The sequence below is a fragment of the Lepidothrix coronata genome, unplaced genomic scaffold (assembly GCF_001604755.1).
Source record: "Lepidothrix coronata isolate B3197 unplaced genomic scaffold, Lepidothrix_coronata-1.0 Scaffold91, whole genome shotgun sequence".
Lineage (NCBI taxonomy): Eukaryota > Metazoa > Chordata > Aves > Passeriformes > Pipridae > Lepidothrix > Lepidothrix coronata.
Genome location: NW_016690271.1, coordinates 315138 through 340305, shown reverse-complemented (window position 1 = coordinate 340305; position 25168 = coordinate 315138). Strand labels below are relative to the sequence as shown.

At 63.2% G+C, this 25168-nt stretch overlaps 1 protein-coding gene and 1 long non-coding RNA gene across 4 annotated transcripts in view; one reads left to right on the top strand and one right to left on the bottom strand.

Moving 5' to 3' along the window:
- The window catches only part of ABR (active BCR-related), a 30010-nt gene extending 5131 nt beyond the window's left edge, over window positions 1-24879 (bottom strand). Inside the window, exons 1-19 of one of the 3 annotated variants that reach the window (XM_017821592.1) lie at window positions 24765-24879; window positions 19906-20090; window positions 15216-15320; window positions 14573-14758; window positions 14033-14140; window positions 13275-13335; window positions 10981-11033; window positions 10679-10819; window positions 10231-10352; window positions 9949-10114; window positions 9713-9835; window positions 9563-9638; window positions 9308-9412; window positions 8821-8895; window positions 8585-8682; window positions 8343-8474; window positions 665-724; window positions 460-569; window positions 65-204 (exon numbers count right to left, since the gene is read on the bottom strand). In XM_017821592.1, the coding sequence (XP_017677081.1) occupies window positions 65-204; window positions 460-569; window positions 665-724; window positions 8343-8474; window positions 8585-8682; window positions 8821-8895; window positions 9308-9412; window positions 9563-9638; window positions 9713-9835; window positions 9949-10114; window positions 10231-10352; window positions 10679-10819; window positions 10981-11033; window positions 13275-13335; window positions 14033-14140; window positions 14573-14758; window positions 15216-15320; window positions 19906-20090; window positions 24765-24825 (2107 nt within the window). In that variant the 5' untranslated portion in view covers window positions 24826-24879. Of the gene's footprint in view, window positions 1-64; window positions 205-459; window positions 570-664; window positions 725-4954; window positions 5436-8342; window positions 8475-8584; window positions 8683-8820; window positions 8896-9307; window positions 9413-9562; window positions 9639-9712; window positions 9836-9948; window positions 10115-10230; window positions 10353-10678; window positions 10820-10980; window positions 11034-13274; window positions 13336-14032; window positions 14141-14572; window positions 14759-15215; window positions 15321-16996; window positions 17242-19905; window positions 20091-24764 lie in introns of those variants that run through there. The other 2 variants (XM_017821593.1, XM_017821594.1) reach the window with 2 other exon arrangements.
- On the top strand, window positions 5444-13805 carry LOC108500569. Its single transcript, XR_001875900.1, has 3 exons — window positions 5444-5585; window positions 7240-7376; window positions 13659-13805. It is a non-coding gene; the product is annotated as an uncharacterized LOC108500569 (long non-coding RNA).
- Window positions 24880-25168: the final 289 nt, after the last annotated feature.

Here is a 25168-nt window from a genome sequence, read left to right as displayed (position 1 = left end):
GGTGCCTGTGAACCCTCCCACGGGAACATAGTACAAAGGGCAGATGTTCCCCCAGGACACTCACTTGCATCAAAGACAGCTTTCAAGGCCTGGATGTCAGTGGCGACGCCAGAGATCCTGTAGATGCCGACCTCCTCGATGCCCCTCTTCTCCACCTCCTCGATGCACTGGCGCACGATGTAAGGCACCTTGGAGCGCTCGCGCCTGGCTCGGGAAGCAAATCCGTGAGCAAAGATTCCCAGGGGACCCCACAGCAATCAGCCCAGCCCTGCAAACCCTGGGCCAGGGGCAGGATGGGCCTGCTGGGCAGGAAGGATGGGGGTGGTGAAGGGAATGGGCAAGTCCCCAGCAGAGAGCAAAAGCTGAGCTCCCTGGGTGCAAGGATGGAGCAAGGGGACCTGGTGCAACCCCAAACCCACAGGGACCAAAGCACATCAGCCCACCCAGCCCTGCATTTACTTTGTCACGACGCTGATTTTGACCCCGAAGACACCGGTCTGCTTTTTGGATGGGGTCCTCTTCAGGCTCATGTCCCTGCTTGTGAACTTCATGGAGAACTCCACCTTGATCTGTGGGAGACAGGGGGTGAGTCCTGGCTGGCATGAAGGCACAGGGAAGGGGCTGCGATCCCAGAGAGGGGCTTGGGTCCCCCAGCCCCACTTACCCCATTCATCTCAATCACATCCATGTGCCAGTTTTTCGTCTGCACGGCCTGAGGATCCAGCTGCAGGGAGAGATGGTGTGTGAGCTCCACAGGGACACAGCCCCATGCCAGCCTAGTGTCCCCAAACACCCTTGATCCACAGATGGTGTAGGGCACAGGACATGCTCTTCCTGGGCAACATGCTGCTCATGACAAGAGGGTGGAGAGATTCCCCTTTGGGGTCCCTCTGGCCAAGCCCTGAAGCCAGGTGGGCTCAGCCTCCCCATCCTGCTCTCCCTGGAGCCCCTGCGAGGCAGTGCTTTAACACACACCCGAGCAGCAAGAAATTCCAAGAAATTAGGACTATTTCTAGCGGCAGAAACAGATGAAACAGAACTAGGGCAGCGTTTTCCATGCAGAAAAACAACATCTCCCCATAGCCAAGGCTATTTATAACCCCTGGGAATAACAGGCTCCGCTATTTCTGGCTTTGGGGCTAGCGGGGGACTCGGTGACGCTGCCCCGGCGCCCGGCTGCTGCAAAGAGGTGCCGGCATTCCCAAGGCCCCAGCACGTGCTATGGTGGGTTCCAGGCCCCAGGGCTGGGCAGAGACGGGTGCAGTTGCCTTTTGGGGCTTTTTGGTCCCCAGCTGGTGGTATCGACCCGGCCCCATCGATCCCTGTAATGCACAGGGCGGGCAGCAGGGCAGAGCCCGGCACTAATGTCCCCTTGGGGAAGGGGATGGGATGTAGGAGCTGGCAGGGGCTCCCAGGGCTGGGGGCACACAGCTGCCAGGAGACACTCACACCAAGCACATGAGGTCACTCTGCAAGGACACAGGAGTTTCCCACAGCTGCTGGGTCAGGAGATGCTCCGGGCAAGCGCAAAGATGTCCAGAGCTGCTGCTGCAGCCATAGAGCTGCTGTTCCCCTGCCCATGAAGTCACTGCATGTCATGATGGGGGGACTCTGGGGTCACTCATGTTCCCTCTGGCACACCAAGACCCCACGGTCCCAAGGACAGGCTCAAGCTGCCCTGGCTCTCAGCACAGACCCAGCACAGTGGCATCGTCCCATGTCCAGTCCCATGTCGTGGTGAGCTCGAGCAGCTCCTCAGCAACCGCAGTGCCACGGGAAACACTGTCGTCTCCAGCAAGGCAGAAATGCTGCTGTCCCCAGCATGGCCCAGGAATGGCTCCTGACACAGAACCCTCTCTGGTCATGGAAGCCCAGCCCGGCACATGGAAGAGCCCAGTGAGTGCCACGCTGCTTCCTCTGTGCCAGCCCTGCGGCTGCTGGGAACGGCAGCGGGGGGAGTGGAAGGAGGAGGAGGAAGGCTGCAGCTGCCCTGGGCTCCCATGGGACCCTGCAGCAGGTCTGGACACCAGGATCACGAGACTGCAGCCAGACCACTGCCAGCTCCAGCCCTTCTGCTCCAGATCCTCTGTGCACATCCGCAGCACCAGATCCCCCTGCACCCACCACGGCCAACACCAACCCAACACCACCTGTCCCAGGGCCTTTCATCCCTTCTCCCCACACATTCTCATCCTGCTCATGGCAGCGGAAGTGAAGCCCCTTTGCCCCCCAACCATGTCAGGAGCCATGGGCCTCCCTGCTCTGCAACACGATTTTAACTGCAACCACCACACACGCCTTCCCCGTTCCCATGCCCCAGGTCCCTCCGGCCCCAGTGGCCCTGGCAGCTCACATCTGGAAGGGTTTTAGCAGGGCTCTGGAGAAAGCTTTAATAAAAGCCAGGTTGGCTGCCGCCAGTGCCACAGACTTTACCCTGAGCACGTCACCTCCCCGCAGCCCCTTCCCCCTGGATGGGCAGAATCATCCCCATCCAGCTCCCTGCAGTGGCCAGCATGGCCCAAATTTGGGCTACTTCTGTTGGCCCCACCAGCCCAAGCTCCCTTGCAGCTGGAGTAGGCCCCTGAGCACCCCTGGGGCACTGTTTGTGGCCTGGCCCTGGAGCTCCTCTAACCTTTCCCCCCTGCACTCCGCACAGCAGGCAGCCCACCACGCTGCCCAATCCCCAAGGGAAGCAAAGCCACGTCCAATGCTTCGTCTCCAGGCGTGGGAGGATGGATGGGAGCATCCACCCACAGAGCCAGAGGCAGCTCCTGCCCACACAGCGCTGGCAAACACCCCATCTCAGCTACCACCACCATCTCCTTCTCCTCCAAAGGGAGCTGCCTTGCTCCAGCATGATGCAGGGACATCCCAGGTCAGTGGGGAACTGCTGGGCTGGGAGCCCTGGGGAGCAGCCTCCGTGCCAGCACTGTGCAGGATGAGGTGTCAGCTCCTCTAGGGCGGGTCAGATGGCTTCAAACACCAGCCTGTGCTTGGCGAAACACCTCAGCCAGCTCACCAGCACCTCTCAGGCCACTCCCTCCTGCATCTCAGGCACTCTCAGCCGTGGTGGTATCTGTGCCAAGCCAGCATCCACTGCAGTGCTGCTCTCATCCATGGTGAGGTGAAACAACCCTTGCTCCTGGCACAAGGATATGCTATCATTCTGGTTTCCCAAATTATCCAAAGGTGTTTGCTTGTAGAACAAGGCCCCAGGCTGAGGAGGAACAGGTGGCAGCATGGCAGGTGATGAACATCCCGGCAGCCCAGCAGCACTTGGTGTGTCCTGGGGAGGTTCCAGTGGCAGAGGGACCCGCGGTCCTGCTGGTGCTGACCCCACGACCTGCTGCTTGTGTTGTGCATGGGGTGACTCTGGACTTGAGGGGATGCGGCCACATCTTGGAATTCTGTCCTCAAGACACCTCCAGGCTGTGGCACTGTGGATACAGTTCCTACATGGGCAGTGGCAGCCAAGACAGACCCAGGCAGTGCTGCGTCCCCAGAGCTCCCAGGTAAGGAACTGGGAGGGCTCCAAGCCCTCATGGTGGCTTCTCCAGGGCCCCAAGTGCCAGGCTGCTGCAGCAGGGCAGGGGCTGCCAGGCTGGGCATGTCCCTTCCTCACACCTCACGCCCATGAGGTCACCCAACTGTCAGCCTGGGGTGAAGCAATCGGAAGCAAACTGGTGACTCAGTGAGCCAGGTCATCTCTGCCACAGCCCTGGGGAGCAGGATCCCAGAGGAGCTGCTACAGCCAGCGTTGCTTCCCATCAGTGCTGCATCCATGAACACCCAGGGATGCCCTGGCTCCAGCAAGCAGTTCCCCCACCAGACCTCCAGGCCAGCAGCTCCCTCCTCAGGGAACAGACAGTTTCTGAGCCGACCGGTGCTGTGGGGCAGAGCAGCCCCCCCACCAGCAAAGGCTGCCAGTGGCAAAGCACAGCCCCCCAAAAAGCAGCGATTCACAGCCCCATCTGAGAGCGACCTGAGAAGCAGCAGCGCCCGCAGCACATCGGGACCACACCGGGGTCACATCCTGCTCTGCAGCCCCAGTGCTCCCGGGCAGCAGCCGGCAGGGAAGCTGGCGGGCACAATGGGGACTTGTGGGGTTGAGAAACTAAACCCCTTCTTGTTTTGACCCAGCAACAGCCGGCGGCAGCCCCCAGGCAGCCTCCCCACACAGCCCTCGCTGCCCCTTAATCCCTCTGCGGGAGCAGCGGCACAGAATCGAGGTTAATGCCGCTGCGTCACAGGCGGCCCCGCCGCTGCCAAACCGAACCCCCACGGGCCCAGGCAGCTCCTGCCCGTGGTCACAGTTGAGACCTGGACCAGCATCTCCCTGCACAGGGGGACCCCACGCAGGGAAATCCCCAGGGGTTCCCATGGGGCTTTTGGGACGGCCTGTGAGGGTGCTGTCCCCCTCCCCTGCCCACCCCTGTCCTCCCACAAAGACGGGCAGCACTGGCTGATGTGGCTGCGACACAGCTGCGAGCTGAGGGAAGCCTGGATGGACCCGGGAGGGTTTGCAAATCAAGGAAGAGGGGATACACAGGCACCGAGTGCTGTAGCACCCCAGGAGCCCACTCCTGGTCAGCCCACAAGCATCTCTACCTCCTGGGCAAGCCCCGGGGCTGAGCAGTAGGACTCCCTGCCCGTCCTCTGCAGGACCCCTCTGTGTAAACAGCTCAGCCCTCCCAGCTCCCCAGCATACAGAGGGACAGGGAAGGAGGAAAACAAGCACCTCACAGGCTGCCAACTGCATCTAAGAGCTCCCAAAGCACCCAAACAGCTCTGTGCACGGACCACACAGCACTCGCTCTCCCCACAAGCCCCCCATGGCAGAGCCCCTCACCCCACAAAACTGCCCACCAAAAATCCATGCACAGCAGAGCCCAGCGACACCCAGAGCCCAGCGCCGTCCCCTCCAGCCATTCCCCCCTTTCCCCCGGAGAAGCACCTTCTGCCGGAGCAGTTTGCTGCGCACTCTGCCCCAGAGGCGGGCGCCCGTGTTGGGGGGTCGCTTCCCCTCGGGCTCCTCCACGCCGCGCTCCGGCTGCTCGCCCACGGGGCCGGGGCTGCCCTCCGGCTGCACCAGCACCTCCGTCATCGCGATTCGGCTCCGGGCAGGCGAGACGAGCGTGGCCGGGAAAGGTGCCCGGGGCTGGGTTAGGAGAGCACCCGCATCCTTTCTGCTGCGGGGGGAGGTCAGCGGGGGCCGGCGAGGGGAGCCCGGCTGGGGCGGCGGGGAGGCGAGCGGGCAGGGCTCATCTTCAGGGTGTGAGCCAGGCTGTCGAGGCAGCTCGGCAGCCCCAAAAGCCTCCCTCCCCCTGCGAGGAAGTGACTCAAAGGCAGCCCCCCCCCGGCGGCCCCCACGCGTTTAACTCTCGCCCTGCCGCCCGCCGCCGCTCGGGAAGGCTGGGGGGGCTGACTGGGCTCCCCGCCGCCGTTATCCGTCGTTATCCGCTGTTATCCCTTCCCTGTTATCCGCTTCGCAGCGCCAGCGGCAGTCGCGGCCCCGGAGGCATCGCCGCTGGTGGCTGCAGCATTCCCGGCTCCGAGAAGGAGCCAGGCTGGCTCTCCTGCTCCCAGTAAGTGGCACAGGGATGGGACTTTTGGGGTGTCCTGTCAGGCCTAGGGAGAGGTGGGGACCCACCATGGCCCCTCAGAGTACCCTGGCCCTTGTCAGCCCCACTGCCAGGGGGTGATGTGGGCAGGGGGATGGAAGCCCTGAAGAGTCCCTGCCTGCTGCTTCTCCTGATAGGCAGGAAGATGGGGAGGTGCAGGCTTGGGGGGGACTCGCACTGCCCCCCAGTTCATCCCTCAGCAGCCCCAGGAGTCCATATGGGTTACCCCGTGGATCCCTGCAGGTCTGGCGAGCCCCAACACCACAAATCTCCCCCTCCAGAGCCTCCGCCAGCAACAGACAGACGGACAGGCAGCAATTCCCTGAGGGTACAGCAGGCACCGTGCCCATGACAACACAGACTCTGCTCCAACAGCCACATCCCCCTGTGCATCAAACGGGCTGAGAAAAGCGCTGCCCCATCAACCTGAGACCCTCCCTTCATGCACCCACCTCCCACCTCCTCACACGCCCCAGCCTCTCTCCTCTGCAATATGGGCACAAGTACTCACAGCCTGCTTTGCCCACCCCAACATCCGTCTGCCACCCTGCCACAGCACCACACACCCCTGCCAGCACCCACCAGACACAGACCAGCTGCTGGGAGCAACTGGAACAGCTCAGAGCAGGGCTGAGCCCTGCAGCACAGGGGACACAAGCCCCCCACGGCAGCTCTACCTCGACCACAGCACGTTCCAACCTTAGAAACCCCAAACAAAACGGGGTTAACAACAACTAAACAGGGTTAATGCCAACCAGGAGTCATGCCTTTCCACCCTACAGCCAGTGGCACAGCACGGGGCGCCCACCCTCCACCAGCAACAGGGACAAGGCTCAGGGTAGGGGTCCAAGGCTCACCACACTGCAGACCCCTAAGGGCTCATTGCCAGAATGCTTGAGAGGAGGTTGGTGCCAACTCCAGCCACTCCATGGACCCAGCCATGTCCTCTGTGCTGGCAGGACGTGACTCCCACCCATGGCATCTCTGCAGCCTTGGGAGGCCCCCCACTGCCCACACAGAGGGGCTGCAGCAACCCCCTCACACACTGACCCACCAGTCCATGGTGCTGATAAGCTGCTTTTGTGACCAACCCATGTGCCTGCGTGGCCAGATTGGAGCTGGGCAGTGGGCACAGGGCTGGCTGCTGGGGGGGTGCAGCCATCCTGGCAGCCCCCAAAGCACCACAGACCTTTGCCAAGCTCCAGATGCCAGTGCTGGTATCTGGAACCAGCAGCAGCTCATGATGAGCCCAGAGACCAGACAGGGTAAGGACCACCCAGGGCAGCACCTCTGCCTGAACAGCTCAGGGAGAGGGCAGGGGGGCAGCACTGGGGCTTGGCCACAGCCACAGACCCACGAGTAGTGCTGCCCATTCTGCTCGTAGCTGTCCTGCCCTGCCACCCACTCCACCCCTGAGGCAGAGACCAAGCTGAGGCTCTGGGTGACAGCCCCAACCCTGAGACTGCTCCGTCCAGTCAGGCCCTCCTCGGGATAAGCAGCCCCAGGGCTTTCTCTCTCTCCCTTCCTTCCCCCACGACTTCTGCACGGCGGGTACGAGCTGTGCTGTCCCTGTCCCGACCCCCGCATCTCCCAGCATGACTCATGTTTGTTGATCCAGGCTATTTCCGAGAGCACAGCTGGACTGATCCCCGCGGGACATCGAGCCCCTTCCCTGCCCCGGCCCTCCTGCTTGGCCCAGTGCCACCCCCACACCACTTGTTTCCCAGAGGGAGGGCAACAGATGGGTGATTTCAGGTAAGAACAAGCTGCTGGTGAAGCCAAGCCCCCATCTCCCACCCTGCTGGTGCTGTCCCCCACAGCATCCCCTTCCCAGCAGAGTTTCCATGCTGCTCCCCACTCCCCTGGGACCTGCCCTCAGTTGCTTTCCCACGGAGCAGGCAGCCACACTGGGCCCTTTGAAGTGGCCTGGGGTTGAGGGCTGTGTCCCAAGCTTGACACTGTCCCCAGCACAGCTGGGAAGGCAGCCAGCCCGGTGGTCCCCACCAGGAAAACACAGGGGCACCCCCATCCCAAACCATCCTCTGCTGCCCTGGGCATCCCTGCAGCCTGGCCAAGGTGGGTGCTGGGGGAATGAGGGCTCTGGGGGCTGCCTGGCCCTCACTCCATCCTCCCAGACCTGCTCACCTGGGAGCATCTCAGGGCAGCCCAGGCCTCCATCCTTCCCTGCCTGGCAACCACCAATCAGAAGCAGCTCAGTCGTTGCCCTGGAAACCCCCGTTGCTATAACAGCAGCTGATGGAGGCACAGGGAAGGCAGATGGTGGCAGAGGGGGACAGGGGAGGGATGGGGGGCTGCACGCTCAAAGCCCTCTCTGGGGCAGCTGCCAACCCCCTCTCCACAGCCCCCCAGGACCACAGCACAGGAAGCAGTGGAATGGAAACACTTGAGCCCAGCTGGGACTGGATGCATATCTTGGGGGGCAGGTCTGGCTTTACCACCTCTGCAGGACTCCTCATTTTGTTCAACCTCCTCCTGCAGCCACTGTGCCCCAGGACCATCATCCACATCCCCGATGCCCACCAACCTCACTGCCTTCAATTCCACAATCCCTGTACCCCGTTCCCAAAAGCAGAGCTGCCTGTCCATGCTGCCAGGCATAACTCTCTCATCCCAGGCATAACTCCAGAGCAGCCCTCCCAGCTCTGGCCTCAAGAGGTTCACTGCTGGGTAAGAAAATGCCCCAAAAGCCCCAGCACATACCTGGATCTGCCCTTTGCCCATGATCTTGTCCACGATTTCATTGTTGTCCTTGTTGAGTTTGGTCTTGTCATAGCACTTCTCATAGCAGAGGATGCGCAGGGACTGGGAGCCCTCCAGCTCGATCTCGAACTCCTGGGGTGCAGAGTGAGGATGGCTCAACCCCAGCACCCCAGAGCAGCTCCAAAACTGGGGTTGAAGGGAAAAAGAGTGCAATCCCCTGCCTGCATCCCACCCTCCCTCACCTCGTTCCACTGCGGCTCCGTGGTGTCCCGGAAAACTCTGGTCTTGGCTTTGCTGACGAAGTAGCCGAAGGAGTCCACCTCCAGCGTGCAGTAAAGGTCTGGGGGAGCAGACACTGCTCAGCACCTGAGGAACATCCCCACCAGCTCCCCGGGGACCACAGAGCAGGGCCACATGCTGGACCCCAACTCTTCCGATCACCCCGGCCCCTCGGAGCAGGGGGGGCACCCACACTTACTGGCAGACTGCTTGAAGCCCTTGGCAGAGTGGACAATGACGTGCAGGAACCCGTAGAGCCCGGGGGACTCATCATCTATGATGGGAGAGCAGAGGCTGTGTCAGGGCTCAGCTGACACCTCGCGTGCCCCAGGGCTGTCCCCAAGGCAGCCTTGGCCACAGGAAGTACTGGGTACCTGCAGTGACATCCAAATGTCCCCAACCCCCTTGAGGGCTGTCCCTAAGTTCTGTATTCCCTGCTGACATCCCAAGCTCTCCTGCTGCTGGACAGCCCTGGGGGAGGTTCCCAGTAGTGCTGGCTGGGTCTCACCCTGGGGACACTCTGGTCCAGCCCAGCCCACTGGGGTTCTGGAGAGACCCCAAAAGCAGACTCGTGCTGCAGCTGGGATGGCTCTGCCTGGGAACCCGACTCTGCTCCAGCAGTGCCACCTGGTGGGAAGCTGTCCCCTGCACACCACGGTCCGCAGCAGGACCCAGTGGATACTCACCATCCTTGTTGCTGGTGACTGGGATGTTGTGGACAGTGCGTAGCTTGAAGCAGGATCCTGTGAGCACCTGGAGCTCCACTGAGCTCAGGACAAAGGCCTGGAGGTCTGTGAGAGGACAGGAGAGGAGCTTCAGAGGGATGCAGCCAGCGTTGGCCATGGGAACTGGCAAGCAGCAGGCTGGGATGCTGTGGGACCTCCCTGTGGCCCCTGGTGGAGCCAGAAACACCATGAGGGCCTCAGCAGCCCCAAATTTACCCTTTTTCTGCAGTTTCTGGATGGCCTCCCTCCACTCGGACCGCTCGTAGTCGGAGGACAGCAGGAAGAGGTAGCTCTGTAAGAGAGAGGGGGATGTGTCAGTCTGTGTGCAGGCAGGGCTGAGCCCAGCCCCCAGCCCACCCTCCTCACCTTCCCGTTGCGGTTGTGGATGCGAAAGGGGATGGCGGGCGAGTTGAGGAGCAGCCAGAATTCGTTTTCAAACATCTTCTTCTTGAGGCGCTCGATGGCCCGGCTCTGCCCCTTGTTGGCTTTCTGCAGACAGGGAGCAGAGAGGAGCTTTCACAAGTGCCCCTGGTCCCCATGTCCCCTTCCTGGCCCCCAGGGAGGGCCCCCCCCCAGTAGCAGCTCGCACACCCTGCTCTCACCTCCTTCTGCACCTCGCTCTTGATGGCTGAGATCTTCATCTTCATGTCCTCCAGCTCATGGTCAGGGATGACGTGGACCTGCGGGCAGTGCTCCGACTCCTCCGGCGAGGGGAACACCAGGTCGGCCAGGGGCACGTACCACTTGCAGTCGTACTGCTGCTGCTTCCTGTGGACAGGGCACGGATACTGACTGATGCCTGACCCCCTCCCTGGCACATCCTCCAGCCCACTGGGGGACAGAGGATTGTGACACATTCCCCCTGTGCCCAGCACCCTCCTTACCCCACCGCCGTCTTCTTCAGCTTGGCACAGAGCAGCACGTCGGTGAAGAGGAAGACGTGCCGCAGCTTCCGCGAGCCCTCCGACAGCTCCACCAAGAAGCCATCCTTGACAAGCTGCCGGGTCTGTGGGGCAGTGGGGCGGCTCTGAGAGCGGGCAGGGAGCAAAGGGCAACCAACTGTGCGAGTGGGTGCTCCTGTCCCTCTCTGTGGCTCAGCCACCAGGAGTATGGGAAGGTCCGTGTCCTCTGGGTGCTATTTTGAGTCAATAGGGCGCCAGCAAGCAGCAAGGACCAGGTAGAGCCCTAACACTGTACCCAGAACTGCTCTGGGGGTTTAGAGCACCATGGAGGAGCACCATGGAGTTCCTCAGAGTGGAGACACCAGCCAGGGGCTGGCAGAGGGCTCAGCCCTCACCTTGTGCCCTGCCACTGCCCACCCCACTGGCTCACCTCGCCCTTGGGGGTGGTGACTGCTGTCCTCCGGGGATCGATGTCCTCATTGATGCTGGACAGGAAGTTCTGCGAGATGCGGAGGGCGTCCTGGAGCAGTGGGTAGTCAGGGTGGTCGGCTGGGGTGTGCTTGAGGAGGTCCTGGAAGGGGACAGGCACAAGTGAGCAGCTGGAGAGCACCCACCCTGGCAAATCCCCATCAGCACTCCCCATGGCTGCAGGTCGCCCGGAGCAACAGAGACAGAGCCTCCCACCCCAGGACTGGTGTCACAACCCTACCCCAGAACTGGTGTCACACTCACGTGCAGGACGAGGGTGCTCCGCGTCACCCGGTCGATGGGTTTATACAGCAGTGCTGAGGGGAGAGAGAAGGTGTCAACAGCCACCCCTCCCGGAGCCCTGGCCCCTCTCCCACCCTGGTCTGCACAGAGCCCTGGGTGAGCATCTGGGATCCGTTCTACAGAGAGCCAGCAGCAGCTGGACCATCACGTCACTGCCAGGGGCAGTGGTGAGCCACCAGTGCCACAGCCCCGCTCCCTGCTGCGCTGGGGGCATGGGGAACCACGGCCAGGCTGGTGTGTGGTCACAGCCACGGTGACACCGCTCCACCCTGACTGCTGGATGGGATGTCCCACCACAACTGTGTCAGCACATCCCCCACCCCACCATGGCAAAGGATCCCCCCGTGCGTGGTGCACCAACACTGCCGTTGGCTGTGGAGCGGAAGAGCTGCTCGTCACCCACAGCAGCTTTTGCTTTTTCAGTTTCCCTTTTGGCTCAGCAGTGGGTCCTATCCCTGCTCTGCCTGCTCTGCCACCCCATGGGACATCCTGTACCCACCACCCCAGCCAGCCCTGAGTGCCAGGGGAACCCAGGCTGCTTCAGCAGCAGCAAAACCCCCACCTACAGAGAATGCCTGGGCCAAGGCATCATCCCAATGCCACTGCCCTGTGTCCCCTCCCCACAGCCTCCCATGACTGCATGGGAGGTGAAGCTCCATCTGGGGCAGGGCAGCAGAGCTGCTTCAAACATGGGGCACAGACACCCCCTTTCTCCTGCCATGCAACCTCCCAGCAGGAAACCAGCCCTGGAGGCTCTTCAGAGGCACATTTCACTGGAAGCAGCCAGACCCTCCTTCTCCTCCCTGACTCTTTGGGCAGGCAAAGGCACAGAGCCCACTCACAGTGCTACTCCCCATGCCTGGCCACTAGTGTTTCCTCAGGCTGGTTCCAGACAGGCCAATGCCTCTGGGTTTTCCCTTCACTTTGGAGCACTTCCCCAAACTGCCAGTGCCAAGAGGGGCCAAGTTTTGAGCCGTGGGAAGGGAAGAAAAGCTGCCACCTCCTCACCCTGTGCTGAGTTGGGGGGGGCTCCCACCCCCTTTACACCAGAGGATGCTGCCTTGTGATGCCCAGTCCTGAGAGAGGGACCCCCATCCTGGTGAACTGGGGGTCTCTGCTCAGGAGGTGAGGATGCCAGCCTGGACCCTAAACAGAGGCTGCATCCCCCACAACCCTGTGCCAGCGGGCAAAGCCAGAGCCCCACTCCCTGCAACAGCCAGCAAGAATCCTGCTCTGGGATAGAGGGGGACAGGCAAGGCGTTCCCCCTTTCCACCACCCTACGCCCAGGGGTAGGATGGACCCTCACGCTGCCATCGCTACAGGCACACTCAGAGCACTGGGGGGCACTGGGAGGGGCTATCCCGGCTCAACGGAGGAGCCGACACAGTCCCGCCAGCCTGGGACCCAGACACGGGCAGCAGCAGGCAGGGGTGCCCGGCGCCTCTCCTCCCAGCCACGGAGAGACGGACATTCCAGCCCCACGACGCTCACAGCCTCCGGCAGGCAAATGGGGACCCCTCCCTATTCCCATCCGCGCGGCACAGCTCAGGCAAGGGGGGATCCCCCCAGCCCAGGATCCCCCCGCCCATCCAAGCTCCTCTATCCCGCTGTCGGCACGAGCCCCTGCCCGGCGGGCACGGCGAGCGCGTGGCCGCGTGTGCCGGAGCCAAGATGATTCAATCCAGCCTGGAACAAAGACGCTCCCAACTTCAGGCTGCAGAGCACGACGCAGCCTCCAGCCCCCCGCCCCGGGCAAGCACAGCCAGCCCCGGGCCAGCATCCCCGCAGCATCGCTCCCCAGCGGCACCCCCAGTTCGGAGCCGCCCCCCTCGCCTCACCATAGGTGCAGTTACAGCAGAGCCGGACAATGACGAGGATTTCCATGGCAGCCCCGTCTCCGCGCAGCCATCGCTGCCGCCCCGCAGCAGCTCAGCCCGGCTGCGACACAGCACCGGCCCCTCCGCACGGCTCTGGGCACGGCCGGCGGGCGGGGAGGAGGGGTGGGCAGGGGGTGGGGGGCTGCTGCACGCCCACAGCATCCTAAAGAGCTGCGACACCCCCCACCCCCTCCGCCCTTCTCGCCGGCTCCGCACACGGGCGCACAAAGGGCTCCGCTCGCGGGAGCCGCTCGGTAATTCCTGCTCGGTAATTCCTGCTCGGTAATTCCTGCTCGGTAATTCCTGCTCGGTAATTCATCCCCGCCGGTCCCGCGGGCAGACAAAAGGCTGCGTCCCCCTCCCCGCGCCCGCCGTACCCTCCATGGTGACGGACGTGTGGCTCTCCTTCGAGTCCTTGGGGCCCTTCACCTTCAGCTCCTAGGGAAGGAAAGGGCCATCAGTGCAGCCCGCGGGGGGCTGGGGGTGGGGGTAAGGTCATTGCTCAAGATCATGGGGTCCCCCCAACCCTTTCTGCACCCTGATATTTCTCCCCGGCCCCAGCCTGGCCACGCTGGGGGCCACACGTGGGTGCTGGGTGGAGGTGTGGGCTGTACAGGATGCTGCCTGGCTGGGAGCAGCTCTGGCTGTGCCCAGCAGTTGGGATGATGTGGTGGTGATCCCACCCAGATGAACAGCTCTGCTGTTGAAGGGCTGGAAAGAGCAGGGAGCCGTTGCAGCCACGGAGGTCTCTGTTTCTATAGGGGAGCCAGGCACGGAGCTGCATCCAGCAGGAGACAGATGAGCCACAGGTGCCCAGCACCCATGGTCACTGGATGGGGCGAGCTGGTGCAGGCTGCCCTGGCACCCCTGACACGGTGACAGCGAGGGCTGAGCCCAACCTGAGCTTGCACAAGGTGAGGGACAAACTCCTGCAACGCCCAGAGATCACAAGCCCCCAGCAGAGCCACCGATGGCTCAGGCCTTGGGGACAGTCACTGGGAGTCCCCAGGGCAGGGAGAGCATCTCCACAGGGCAGTTGCAGTCAGCTCAGCCACAGGAATAGCATTCTCTGCCCTGTCCTGGGACACCCTGGGGAACACCCTTGTCCCACTGGCACAGCCCTATCCCAGCTTACCTCAGAGATCTTCTGGAACTGGTAGTTGCTCTGGCTGCACTTCTCTGCCGTCTCCAGGGCGATTTTGTAGTTATCCACAAAGGCCTTGTAGACGCCCAGCTGGCTGGCCTGCGGGGAGCGGGGGTTAGCCAGGCACCCAGCAGGATGCTGAAGCCCCTCTGCAGCACAAGGAGCCTGGCAGCCCCTGAGGGCACTCTGTCCAGAGTTGTCCCCTCCTGGCAGGACACTGCCACACCACAGCCATCTGGGCAGCCACACATTTGGCTCTGCAGGGAAAGCTCTTGCCCAGGGCAGGACAGTGGGGCTCCTGTCCAGTCCTGTGCCCCAACAAAGCTCCAAAATCCAACAGAGAGATAACAAGTGCCTAGAGAGTAGAAGCTGAAGCAACAACTGCTTTCTACTGCCCTTCAACCCACCCTCTCCTCCTCCTCTCCCCAACATGGCCACAGCACCCATGGGCACAGCCCATGCTCCCACTGTACATCCAAAGCAGCAGCAGGACCCGGCCCTCCTCTTCCAAGTGGAGAGGAAGGTGCATACCAGCTTCTGGAAGAGGTGGCCCATGGTGACGTTGCTGTCCCACTGCTGCACCTTTGGGCACAGGCTGTCATAGAACTCCTTGTGGATCTCATAGATGTCCTGGATCTTGTAGAAAATCGTCTCAATCTGCTGCAGGGTGAGGACAGGCTGCGACGTGGTGGCCGTGGCCTTCAGTGGCTTCATGGGCTGCCGAAGGAGAAGGGAGAGCATTTAAGATGAGGGCTGGGAGGGGAACACTGGGGACGAGGAGGATCTGAGTCAGCAGCAAGGGCTGCCCAGGACAGGTCCCAGCCAGCAGCTGCACCAAGGGGTACTCCGGGCTTGTGCATCCCCGCAGACTTCCCCATGGTGGTGACCCCGCATTGTGCAGCCGTTTCTCGGCCATGAAGGTCAGCGAGTCCACGAGAGGAAGCAGGGCTATAAATACCTCCCCAATGGGCAGCGGGGAAGGCGAGAAGGGGCAGCCAGGCCAGCAAGGCTGGCTCCAGTGTGGCTCCTGAAGCTTTGCCCCCACCCAGGCAGCACCCAGGCCAGACCTGCCTGGGGAAAGCTGTCCAGGAAGAAATTACTCCACCCATCCATCCACCTATGCCTGCTGGGGACCATCCCTGGAGGGGCTGTCCAGTCTGGGGGCTGTGCTCACCAACAAGAGGGCCTCCAGCTGGTTGATGTAGATCTCCTCACTGGCCAGGAAACCCGAGAGCACCAGCTTCCGCATCTCCAGGCCTTTGCCAGCCTCTCGCTCGCCCTATGGAACACAGCAAGGAGCCTGGCTGAGCCAGCAAGTGGCACAGGAAGAGACAGACACCCTATCCCACCAACCCATCCCTGGCATCCCCACATAGGCACATGTCCCTGCCAGTGCTGGGAAAGCTCCGTGGAAGGCCCGGGCATGTGCCCGAGGGGCAGCAGAGCCCAGCTGGAGCCAGCTGGGAAGCCACGAGCTGTGCTGGCTTCTCTCCCCTCCCTGCTCCTGGCTGGCCAGGAGCCCGGCACGGCTGGCAGTGCTCCAGGATGGCGCACAGCATGGCAGGACTCTCCCAGGGCAGAGTCCAGAGACGCCCAGTGAAATCATGCTTGGCGTGGATGGTGCTGCCACGTGATCCGGCACCACCCTTTCCCTCGGCTGAGGTTTTCCCAGGAAAGTGCCACCCCAGCAGTCACTGCCTGGTGGCACTGGGGCAGCTCCCAGTGCCCAGGTCTGCTGCAACACTGATGCTCTGGTGGCATGACTCTCATGGCAGGGAGATGGCTGGGCTGGGGGGCTCTGTGACCCTCAGTGAGGCTCTCCCAGTGTCCAGACATGGGTGCCTCAGCCCCTGGACCATCCTGTCATGCTTTAGTCTCCCCCCCTTAAAAATCACACTTGAGGACCAGGCTTTTGCCACCCAGACAGGAGCCAAGCACAGCCATGGGGGCATCAGTCACTCTGGGCCATCAGCCATTCAGAATGGTCTGGGGGGGACATTGGTCCTGCCTCACCTCTGCCCACACCAGCCCTGGCCGTTGTGCCAGGAGAGGTGACAGCTGCAAACACCAGAGGGGCACAGCCCCGAGGTGGGCATGGCTGTGGAGCAGCACCTCCCTGTCCCACTCTTAGTGTCCATCAGCTGGCCCTGGGGACTGCTGTGCCAACCAGGGTGCCCAACCTGCCAGGCTGCACCATTAAGGCTGGGCCACAGTGACTGGTGCAGCAGAAGGGCGCATAGGGCGGCCACTTTTATTCACTGGGAGTTCGTGGGCTCTTTGCCACATATTAGTCACGGGCTCTTCCTGCTTCCCCCAGCCTGGGCCCTGCGCAGGAGCTCAGGAGATAAGGGGCCCACCCACGCCTGGGGCCCACAGCTCCCCACAAGGACGATGCCAACTGGACCCCCATGACCCAGAGAAGCAACCCTTAATCAGGGTCCAGTGGCTGCCCCGTGCAGGAGACCCCAGGGAGAGCAGGGGCAGAGCCCTCCTCCAGCACCCCTGGCAGGGTGGGCATGAGAAGGGTGCTGGGTTGCACCTGCCAGCACAGGGGTCGCCCCAGCTCCAGGGTTTGGGACTGTTTAGGCACTGCTGGTGGCCTTGTGGTGGGGCACAGTGTTAACCAGCCCCTTCCAGAGCATCCAGCTGAGCCACACAGCCCCTCCAGCAGCAGGCATGGCCCTACTTCCCCCTAGGAGGATGACTGGGTGGTAACCCCACTCTGAGCCCTTTGCACCCGATCCCTGGCACAGCCCTGCCCCGGCCACAGGCAGTCCTGGGGGCATGGTGGGGCTGAAGTGATGCTCCTGATGCCCCCCAGCTCTGCCCTCCACCAGCACCCGCCACATCGACCCAGGAGCTGCCCCGTCACCTGGGCATCACCAGCACCAGCAAGATGCCCCTTGTCCCCCCGCCCCCTGCCCAGCACGGGAGCAGGGTGCCCCCGCCGCCCACCTTCTCTCCGGCCGAAAACGGAGACCCAGGGCTGGTGGGGGTTCCTGGCTCAGAGTCATCTTCATCCTCCAGCACTTTATCCAGGTACCCTATGGCCTCCTCTTCCTCCTCCATGGCCGAGCGGGCAGCGGGGGAGCAGAGGGGACCCCACAAGGCTCCGGGCAAAGGGGTTCACACGGCTGAGCTGTCCCAGTCTGACTCAGCTCTGGACGCCGGCCACCACCGCGGGATGAAAGGAACCATTATGGGATTCCCCGGTGCTCCCGCCTGCCCCGAGCTCCGGCCTTCGTCCGCGGCGTCCCGGCCGCTCCCGGGGCGGCTGCTCGGCCACCTCCGAGCGGCGGCAGCGGCACCTCCGGGCTCAGCAGCGGCGCGACCCGAGCGCCAGCCCGGCCGTCCGCCGGCCTCGGCTCGGCCCCGGGGGGCCGCCGGCGGTGGAGGGGCCGCTGCCCGGCGCTCCGAGCCCCAGCCGGCCCCAGCTCCGCCCTGCTCGCTACAGGAAATGCATCTCTCTCGGCGCTGGAGGTGGGGCTGCTCCGCCGCCGGAGTGTGGTCAAGGCTGGGGCGGCAGAGCAGCCGCCTTCCCCAACGCCGGCACAGCCTGGCGGGTCCAGCACGGGGAGGGGTCCCCTGCACCCTGCCAGGCCACTCGCCCGCCAACGAGAGAGCACCATCCTGCCTGCTGCGGCCCCTTGGATCCCTTCCTTGGATCCCGGCAGAGCCGGACCATGGGGATTGCCACCAGCGAGAAGTGACCTTGCAGGGCAGCAGCATCACCAGGTCCCGTAGGGGGACCTGACTCTGCACCCCCAAAAAGCACCAGACCTCTCCCAGGCCAGAGGGGATGTGGGGCAGGGTCATGCAGCTGAGCCACCTGCCTTCCCACATATCTGCCCCACATCCCACAGGGATCAGCGCTGGCACCTCCCTGCTGCTCCAGCCTGACCACAACCCCGGGCCAGCTGGGACGTGGGGACACGAGTGACACTTCTGAGGAACACTGTGGGCCTTGGCAAATGGGGCAAGATCAGGCTGGAGAAGGGGACACCAACACAAGAGCTATTTCAGCAGCTTTCCCCACGCTCCTCAGAAGCAAAAGGGGAACCTGTGGCCGCATGTGCTCTGCCCACAGGAGCCATCTCTCCTGCCTGCACCCGTCTGAGCCTGGAACAAACTCCTGCTGTGAGAAGTGGGCAGGGACACAGACACGGGGACTTTCCAGAGCCTGTGTCCAACCCTCTATCCATGACACAGCTCAGGCTTTGCCCAGACTTTGCTAAGAGGGAACTGTGCCAGGACAACATGACCCTGCCTGCCACAGCTGGGTCCCCAGAGTAGGGAATGGTCCCTGTTCAGGGAAATGCTACCCACAGTGCCAAACCCAGCAGCACCCAACCAGGGGCTGGGGCAACACCCAACATCATTTCCATGGCACTCATGTTTCCCAGGTGGGAGAGGGAGGGTCAAGATGTGTCTGCATCAGCAGTCACAGGCCTCAAACATAGCCACAGCTGCCCCAGGAGCTTGCAAGATGAAATGCCCCACCAGAAACCTTCTCCAGCCCTCTCAAAGGCAGTGACACCAGTCCTGTCTCACCAGAGAAGAGCAATGGAGTGAACCTGGCACCCTGTGCCATCAGCCACAATGGGACCCCTATGAAACCCTGTGCCCCTGGCAGGGCTGGACACACAGGGACAGAATTTGGAGGGTGCTCTGCCAAGCCCTGGCACAAGCAGCTCTAGAGATGGAGGCAAAGGCAGCACTGAGCTCCAGCGCTTCCCAATCCTGTTAGTAGCAACCAAGTCATCATCCCTGCCTGTGCCCGGACCCACTGTGCCCCACCAGCCCCCAAGGTCACCCCTTTGCCAGCACCTCCCCTCCTGCTCCCCAGGGCCACTCTCTGCTATCCCTGATGGTCCCGATGACGGAGCTCAGCGCTCACAGATCCAGCACCGGAGTGTCAGGGCTGGGGCTTGAAGGGCTGTGCTGGAGGACAAGGAGCCCTAAGCCCGAGTTTGGAGCCAGCCCCGGGAGCGGGTCCCTCCCACAGCGGCGAAGGGCAGGACCCCCCTCTCCCTCCCCGGGGGCTGCCCGGAGCGCTGGGTGCCTGGAGGACGATGCTGCTCAGAGAGACCCAGGGGAGGAAGCCACACCTCTCCCCCTTTTGCCTCAGCATCCGGGTCAGGAGCTTAACTCTTTCCACGACAAAAAAAAACCCCTTAACTTTTCCCAGCCCGGGCAGCGGCAGCACCGAGGGATCCCCCAGCCTGGGGCCAGGCAGTCGCTCCTCGCAACAGCCCCGCGAGGCCAAGGCCAAGGCCTGCCTGGACCCCGCAGCTCCCGGGCTTTATGGAAGCTTTTATTCTGGAAAAAAAAAAAAAATCCTTTTTTTCCCTTTGCAGCTCTTCAGGCATCCCTCCTGTGAAACACCCTGGGAAACCCAAGGGCTTCGAGGGGATGCGCTCGGAAGAGCAGGGGTTAAATCTAAGTTCTCCGGTGGGGGGGGGGGCACTTTGTGTCCCCCCCGGGCTGGTGACTGGGTCCCCGAGTGCCGCTAGATGGAGCCGGCAGCCCGGCGGAGCGGCTGCGCCCCGTCCCAAGGGCTCCCGGAGCTGGAGACACCGCGAAACCCCGCTTCCAGCACGCCCGCCTGGGCTCCAGCCCCGGGACCCCTCTCTCCGTCCATCCCGTGCCCTTCCAGCTCTGCCACCGGCGTGGCACGGCGGGGCAGGGACACAGCGTGTCCCACAGGCACGGCATCCCCGGAACTGCTGCTTCCCAAACGGTCAGCAGGTTTTAGGATACCAGGAATACTCCCTCAGGTCACAGCAGCACCAGACCACCACTGACACACCGAGCCGGACACCCGCCTGCCCCAACTCACCCGCCCCGGCGCCCCGAGCACCTACCCCTGTGCCGAGGCCGTCGGTGGGTGTGGGCGAGACGCCGTCCCCGCTCTCCTGGCCGCGGGCGCTGAGCTGGGGGGACATGGTGGGCGACTCATCGATGTAGGGCATGGTTTCCGAGCCCTCTGGCAGCGCCTTGGGCTCCTCGTTGCCCTCGGCGTCGTACTCGTCCGCACCATAGTTGAAGTCTGACGGGGAAGAGAGGGTGGCCGTGAGCATCCCGGCACTGGCACGGCCGAGGGTCACCACAACCACCCCGGCCTGTGGTCACCTGCGGGCAGCTGACCCCGTGTCCCATACCCAGGGCCACGTACAGACACACATGCCCATACCCACAGCCCAGCCCAGCCCAGCCCTGCTGTGTGCTCAGCCGAGCAGGCAGGGCATCACATATCACACGGAGCATCCTCGCCCTGCAGGCATCCTCTGCTCGACACACTTCCCTATATTTGAATAATTAACAGAACCGAGAGGCCGAGGGCCTCGTCTGCGCAGGGACAGCTGCTCTGCCAGACGCTCCAGCCCCATGCAAGCAGCTCTGCCCTCCCTGCCTGCCTGCTGGCCACTACCCCTGTGCCATCCCCGGGCAGGGATGGAGCTGGGCTGGCAGCCACAGCCGCCGTCCTCCCCGCTTCCCCGCACCCACACTCCTCGGAGCGTGGGAATGGGTGCCAGGACGCCTGGATCTGCAGCACAGAGGACAGAGCCACCCCCCTGGAAGAAGGGCAGCTCCACAGTGGGTGGGCAGCTCAGCCCATGATGGAGGACCAAAGGGGGCTGCTTTTCCCAGTGCAGGATGAGGCCCCCAACACGCCAGGACAGCACCCATTTTTGGATGCCCTACACTGACCCACAACCCCACCACCACCCACACACAGACCAGGGGAAGCCAATTTGGGGAGCCAGAGCCCCAAGGGGTAGTGGGGGAACTCCAGAGTCTGTGGTGGGTCCCTGGGGCGCAGCAGGGGACCGGGGTACATCCTAACCTGTTACCATGGGAACGGCAGCGGCTCGGTGGCAGCGGGAAGAGGTGGCTGCAGCAGCCCCGAGATGCTGACAAAGGGGAGGGGGAAGGGAGCCCGGCTGCAGCAGGGGTGGCTGTGGGGTGCAGCCAGCACCCCCACCCTGAGCTGCAGCCAAGACCCCCTCAGCATCCCCAAAAGAGGCAGGGGATATGGCTCAGCCAACACGACCCCAATCCCACAGCAGCCCCCAATCCCCTCCCATCCAGCAACCCCATGGATCTCTGGACCACACATCCCCACAGGCACAGACAGCATGGAGACCCCAGCGAAGACCCTGGCTGATAACCTGGCCAAAACAGGGTGCATTGGGGCTGGAGCAGCCATCCCAGACCAAACCCCACACTGTTGCCACTTCATGCTCCCACGGCCCTGCCATCCTGACCAAGGACTCCCCTGGCTCCCACCAACACTGCTCAGTGCATTAATATTGCATTCAGCTTCCTAGTGGAAGTGGATAAATCTTTAAATCAAAGAGTGTTGCAAAGCACTCAGGCCAGGAGCCCTGCCAGTGCCAGTGGGGAGGGATGGAGGTTCCCACCCTGCACCTGAGGGGGATGAAAGAGAGTCCTGACAGGGGCCAGATGCATCCCATCTCTGCCAGAACACCACAGCCCCTCTCAGCTCTTGCTTCATTAGCAATTAGTTGATAATAATCATTAGCACATGGGGCCACTCTCACCGGGCCACCACAGCCCAGGTTCAACCCAGGAGCTGACTACATGGGCAGAGGAGGGGAAGCCCATGATTCCTCAGCTTCCAGGGAAACAGGATCCCTGGCTCTAACCTGTCCTGCCTCCTCATGGCAGGATGTCCTCAGTCTCTTCTGCCTTTGACAGGTGCCAGCTGTGGTGCTTCCAGCACCATCCAGGAGCGTGGCAGCATGAGGTTCATTAGCAGTGGTGTCCCCCATGATGGCCACCTCTCCAGTACACCCACCCCACGCAGCTCCCCTGAGTCCCCTAAGCTGAGCACTGTCCCCAGGCTGGGGATGTCCCAGAGAATCCCAAACCTCTCACCCAAGTGCCCTTGCCCATCAGGTGGGGCCAAAAAAGGAGCCAAGGCAGCAGAGAGGGGACAAAGCTGATGGTCCCCACCAGGAACACCAGCTCAGAGGCCACCAGGCTCCCCTGCCCTCCCTCCACCATGGCCAAAGTTCTGCAGCTCCAGGCTTAACCACGGGGCAGGCAACAGGGACACCCAGCGTGGCATCATCACTGTGGGCCTCCTGGCAACCCAGGGGTGGTGGCTCAGCAGCCAGGTAACGAGAACACAGCGTTAATGAGGCGGCTGGGGAGCCTGGGAGGTGACACACACAGCAGTGCTGGGGAGAAGTTGGCATCGATGGCACAGAGGGGGGAGGGACTGGCCTGCGGGGACACAGCAATGACCCGGCTCTCCCACTGCTACCAGTTGGAGCAGATCTACATCCCAGTCCCAGACTAGAGCTGGGGATGAGATCTCCAGGCAGTGCCCCAAAGAGAGGGATTCTGCCTTGCCTGCAGGATGGAGAACAAAGCCACGTCCTCGTGACTCCAGCTGTGCCACGCGTGGCTGTGCATTATTTATGGGGCTCTCACCTGGGGAGCTCAGGAAGAGGAACCTCCCCAGCACTCCCAGAAGCCACTACAGGGAGGGAACCAAGCACCACCGAGCAGCCAGGGCGGGCAAAGGGGGCATTGCTGGGTGAGGGGACATGGAGGGTCTGGCCCTGTGTCTCCCTGCCTGTGGGGTGCTCATGCCACCCAGGCAACCCAAACCCAGCACGTCCCTCCCTCCTCCCCCACAGCTGCATTGCCCCTGCAGCCTGTTCCTGTGCCCGTGCCAAAACCCAGAGCTATTTTTGCTCCTGCTTTTTAGCAGCAGTGGAAATCCTCCTGCTCCACCCCAGGGATGGGGACCAAGGAGAGGGAGGCAGCCTGGCCCCGGGGAGCCACTCTGGGGGGCAGAGACACCCCAACCTGAAAGAGCCTTGTAACCCTGACCCTGCACACAGCCCTGGGGCACTGAGCTGGATCCAACCCCACAGTGCACCAAGGGCTGACACCCATGGGATGCTGACACCCATCAGGGCAGGGCCCTGTGGACTGGCACATGGACACAGCAGGGTGACAGGGCCAGGAACGAATCCCCATGAGGGATTATTTTCCCCAGGAAATTGTTTCTCCTTCGCCACATCTTCCCAGGACTGACCCAGGCTAATACCAGCATGATGGTCCCCAAAAGGGAGCTCAGCCAACAGCAGCAGCCAGCTCCTGCCCAGCCCAGAGAGGCAGCACAGTCACAGCAGCTCACGGTGGCATTTCCTTCACTTTCCAGCTGGACACGTGCTATTCCCTGACACCTCGGCAGTGCACCAGCACACTCCAATGCCCACCCATTCTATCTCATTTCCAGGAGAAGCCCAACATCCACAGGGAGCCTGGGAGATTTTGGGGAAGCGCCATGGTTTCCCTGTGCCTGGGTGAAAATTCACCATGACAACACAGATGCGTGAGCTGGCCTCGGACCTGCCTCCATGGGCCTCCTCCAAAGGGTGGCTCGACACAAACAGCACCTCCTCCACACCACCACTGCTTTGCCCAGTGTGATGAAGGCTGGACTCTGCCCTGCATCCCCCAAAATGTGGGCACCCCAAGCAGCCTCTCCCACGCCTTGGCAAGGGCAGCTGGAAGAGGATTTGGGATGGCAGAGCTGTGGCTTTGCAGAGATGCCGTGGCTGGGAAGGAGGGTGCAGTGGCTGGGGCTGGATGTGCCCCCCGGGCTCCAGCCCACACACCTGCACAGGCTGCACAGCCACGCCTGACCCTGGCACTGCCACGGCCAGATGCAGCCTCCAGCTGTGGACATAGAGGCTTTGGGCTGGAAAACTTGGGGAGGGGGCTCAGCCCTATGCAGTGTGCCCCCGGTGGCCCCTGCTCCCTCTAGGGCATGACAGATGCCAGATCCACACATGGGCATGCTCCAGAGCATCCCACCTTCCCACGCACCCGCGCCAAACCTCGCTGCCCTGCAAGCACCAGGCTCCGAGCTCAACACTGCACCCCAAAACACACCCCCAGGGTGCCCACGCAGCTCAACGCTCCCCCAGAATGAACAACGGGGACCCCGTGACCAAGCCCCCTCATCCCGAAGCCATGTCCCTGGAACCCTCAGCCGCCGCTGCGACAGCTGCCGTGGGATCAGGACCGCCACTGCTCCGGGGTTCATTCCTCCCTGCTGCCCGTCCGTGGGACCGGGGGGATTCGCAACCCCCGGCTGCTGCAGGACACCCCCGGCCCCACCGGCCGCCAGCCCCCGGGTACCGGCACCGCGTTGCCACAGCATCCTCGGCACAGCGCCTCGGAGCTCGCTGCGAAAATCACGGCTGGGGGAGATGTGTCTTCCCACCACCATGGAGGGACGGGAATGGGACCTGGGGCAAAAAGCACCCACATCCCCGAGGACTCCCGTGGGCAGTGCCAGCTGTCAGGCTGCTGCAGCCCCAGTGAGCCCCACCGCGCCGGGGCCACTGTCACCCATCCTGCTCACGCAGCCCCCGGAGCGGGCAGCAGGTCCCCAGAGCGTGGGGGATGCTGGACAGATTCCGGCCAGCACCGTCCTGCCACCGGGGCACACGGGATGCTCACGGAGGGGAGCACAAGCCCCTGCCACCATCACCAGCCCCCTGCCCGGTCTCGGCCCAGCCCGGGACCCCCAGCACAGCACCCCCGGCACAGCATCCCCAGCACAGCACCCCCGGCACACCATCCCTCCCCAGCGCGACGCAGCGTTACACAACAGGTAGGGGGGACCCAGCCCGCCGCCCCCCTCGCCCACCCCGCAGCCCAGGCCACGTACTGCTGTAGAGGGTGTCGATCCAGGAGAGGCGAGGCAGGCCGCGGTGGCTCAGCGGCTCCATGCTCGGAGGGCTGTGCCGGCGCTCAGCCCCGCCAGCCCGCTCTCATCTCACAACAAAGGCGGCGGGCGAGGGCGGGAGGCGGGGGGCCGCGGGCCCAGGCGGGGGCTGGATGGCAGAGCCGGCCACAGCCGCCTGCCCGGGCACACGGCCGCTCTTCTGCCAAGGGTGCCCAGGGAAGGAGGTGCCGCCTGGCAATGGCAGCGCGTCCCGCCTCCCGCCCCTGCCTTGCCGGGGGGAGCCGAGCTCCGCATCCCCCCGCACGCAGCCACGCCGACCCTCCGCAGGGGTCTGGGGACCGCGCAGGAGGAGGAGGAGGAGGAGAGGTTGTTGGTGGCACAGCGGC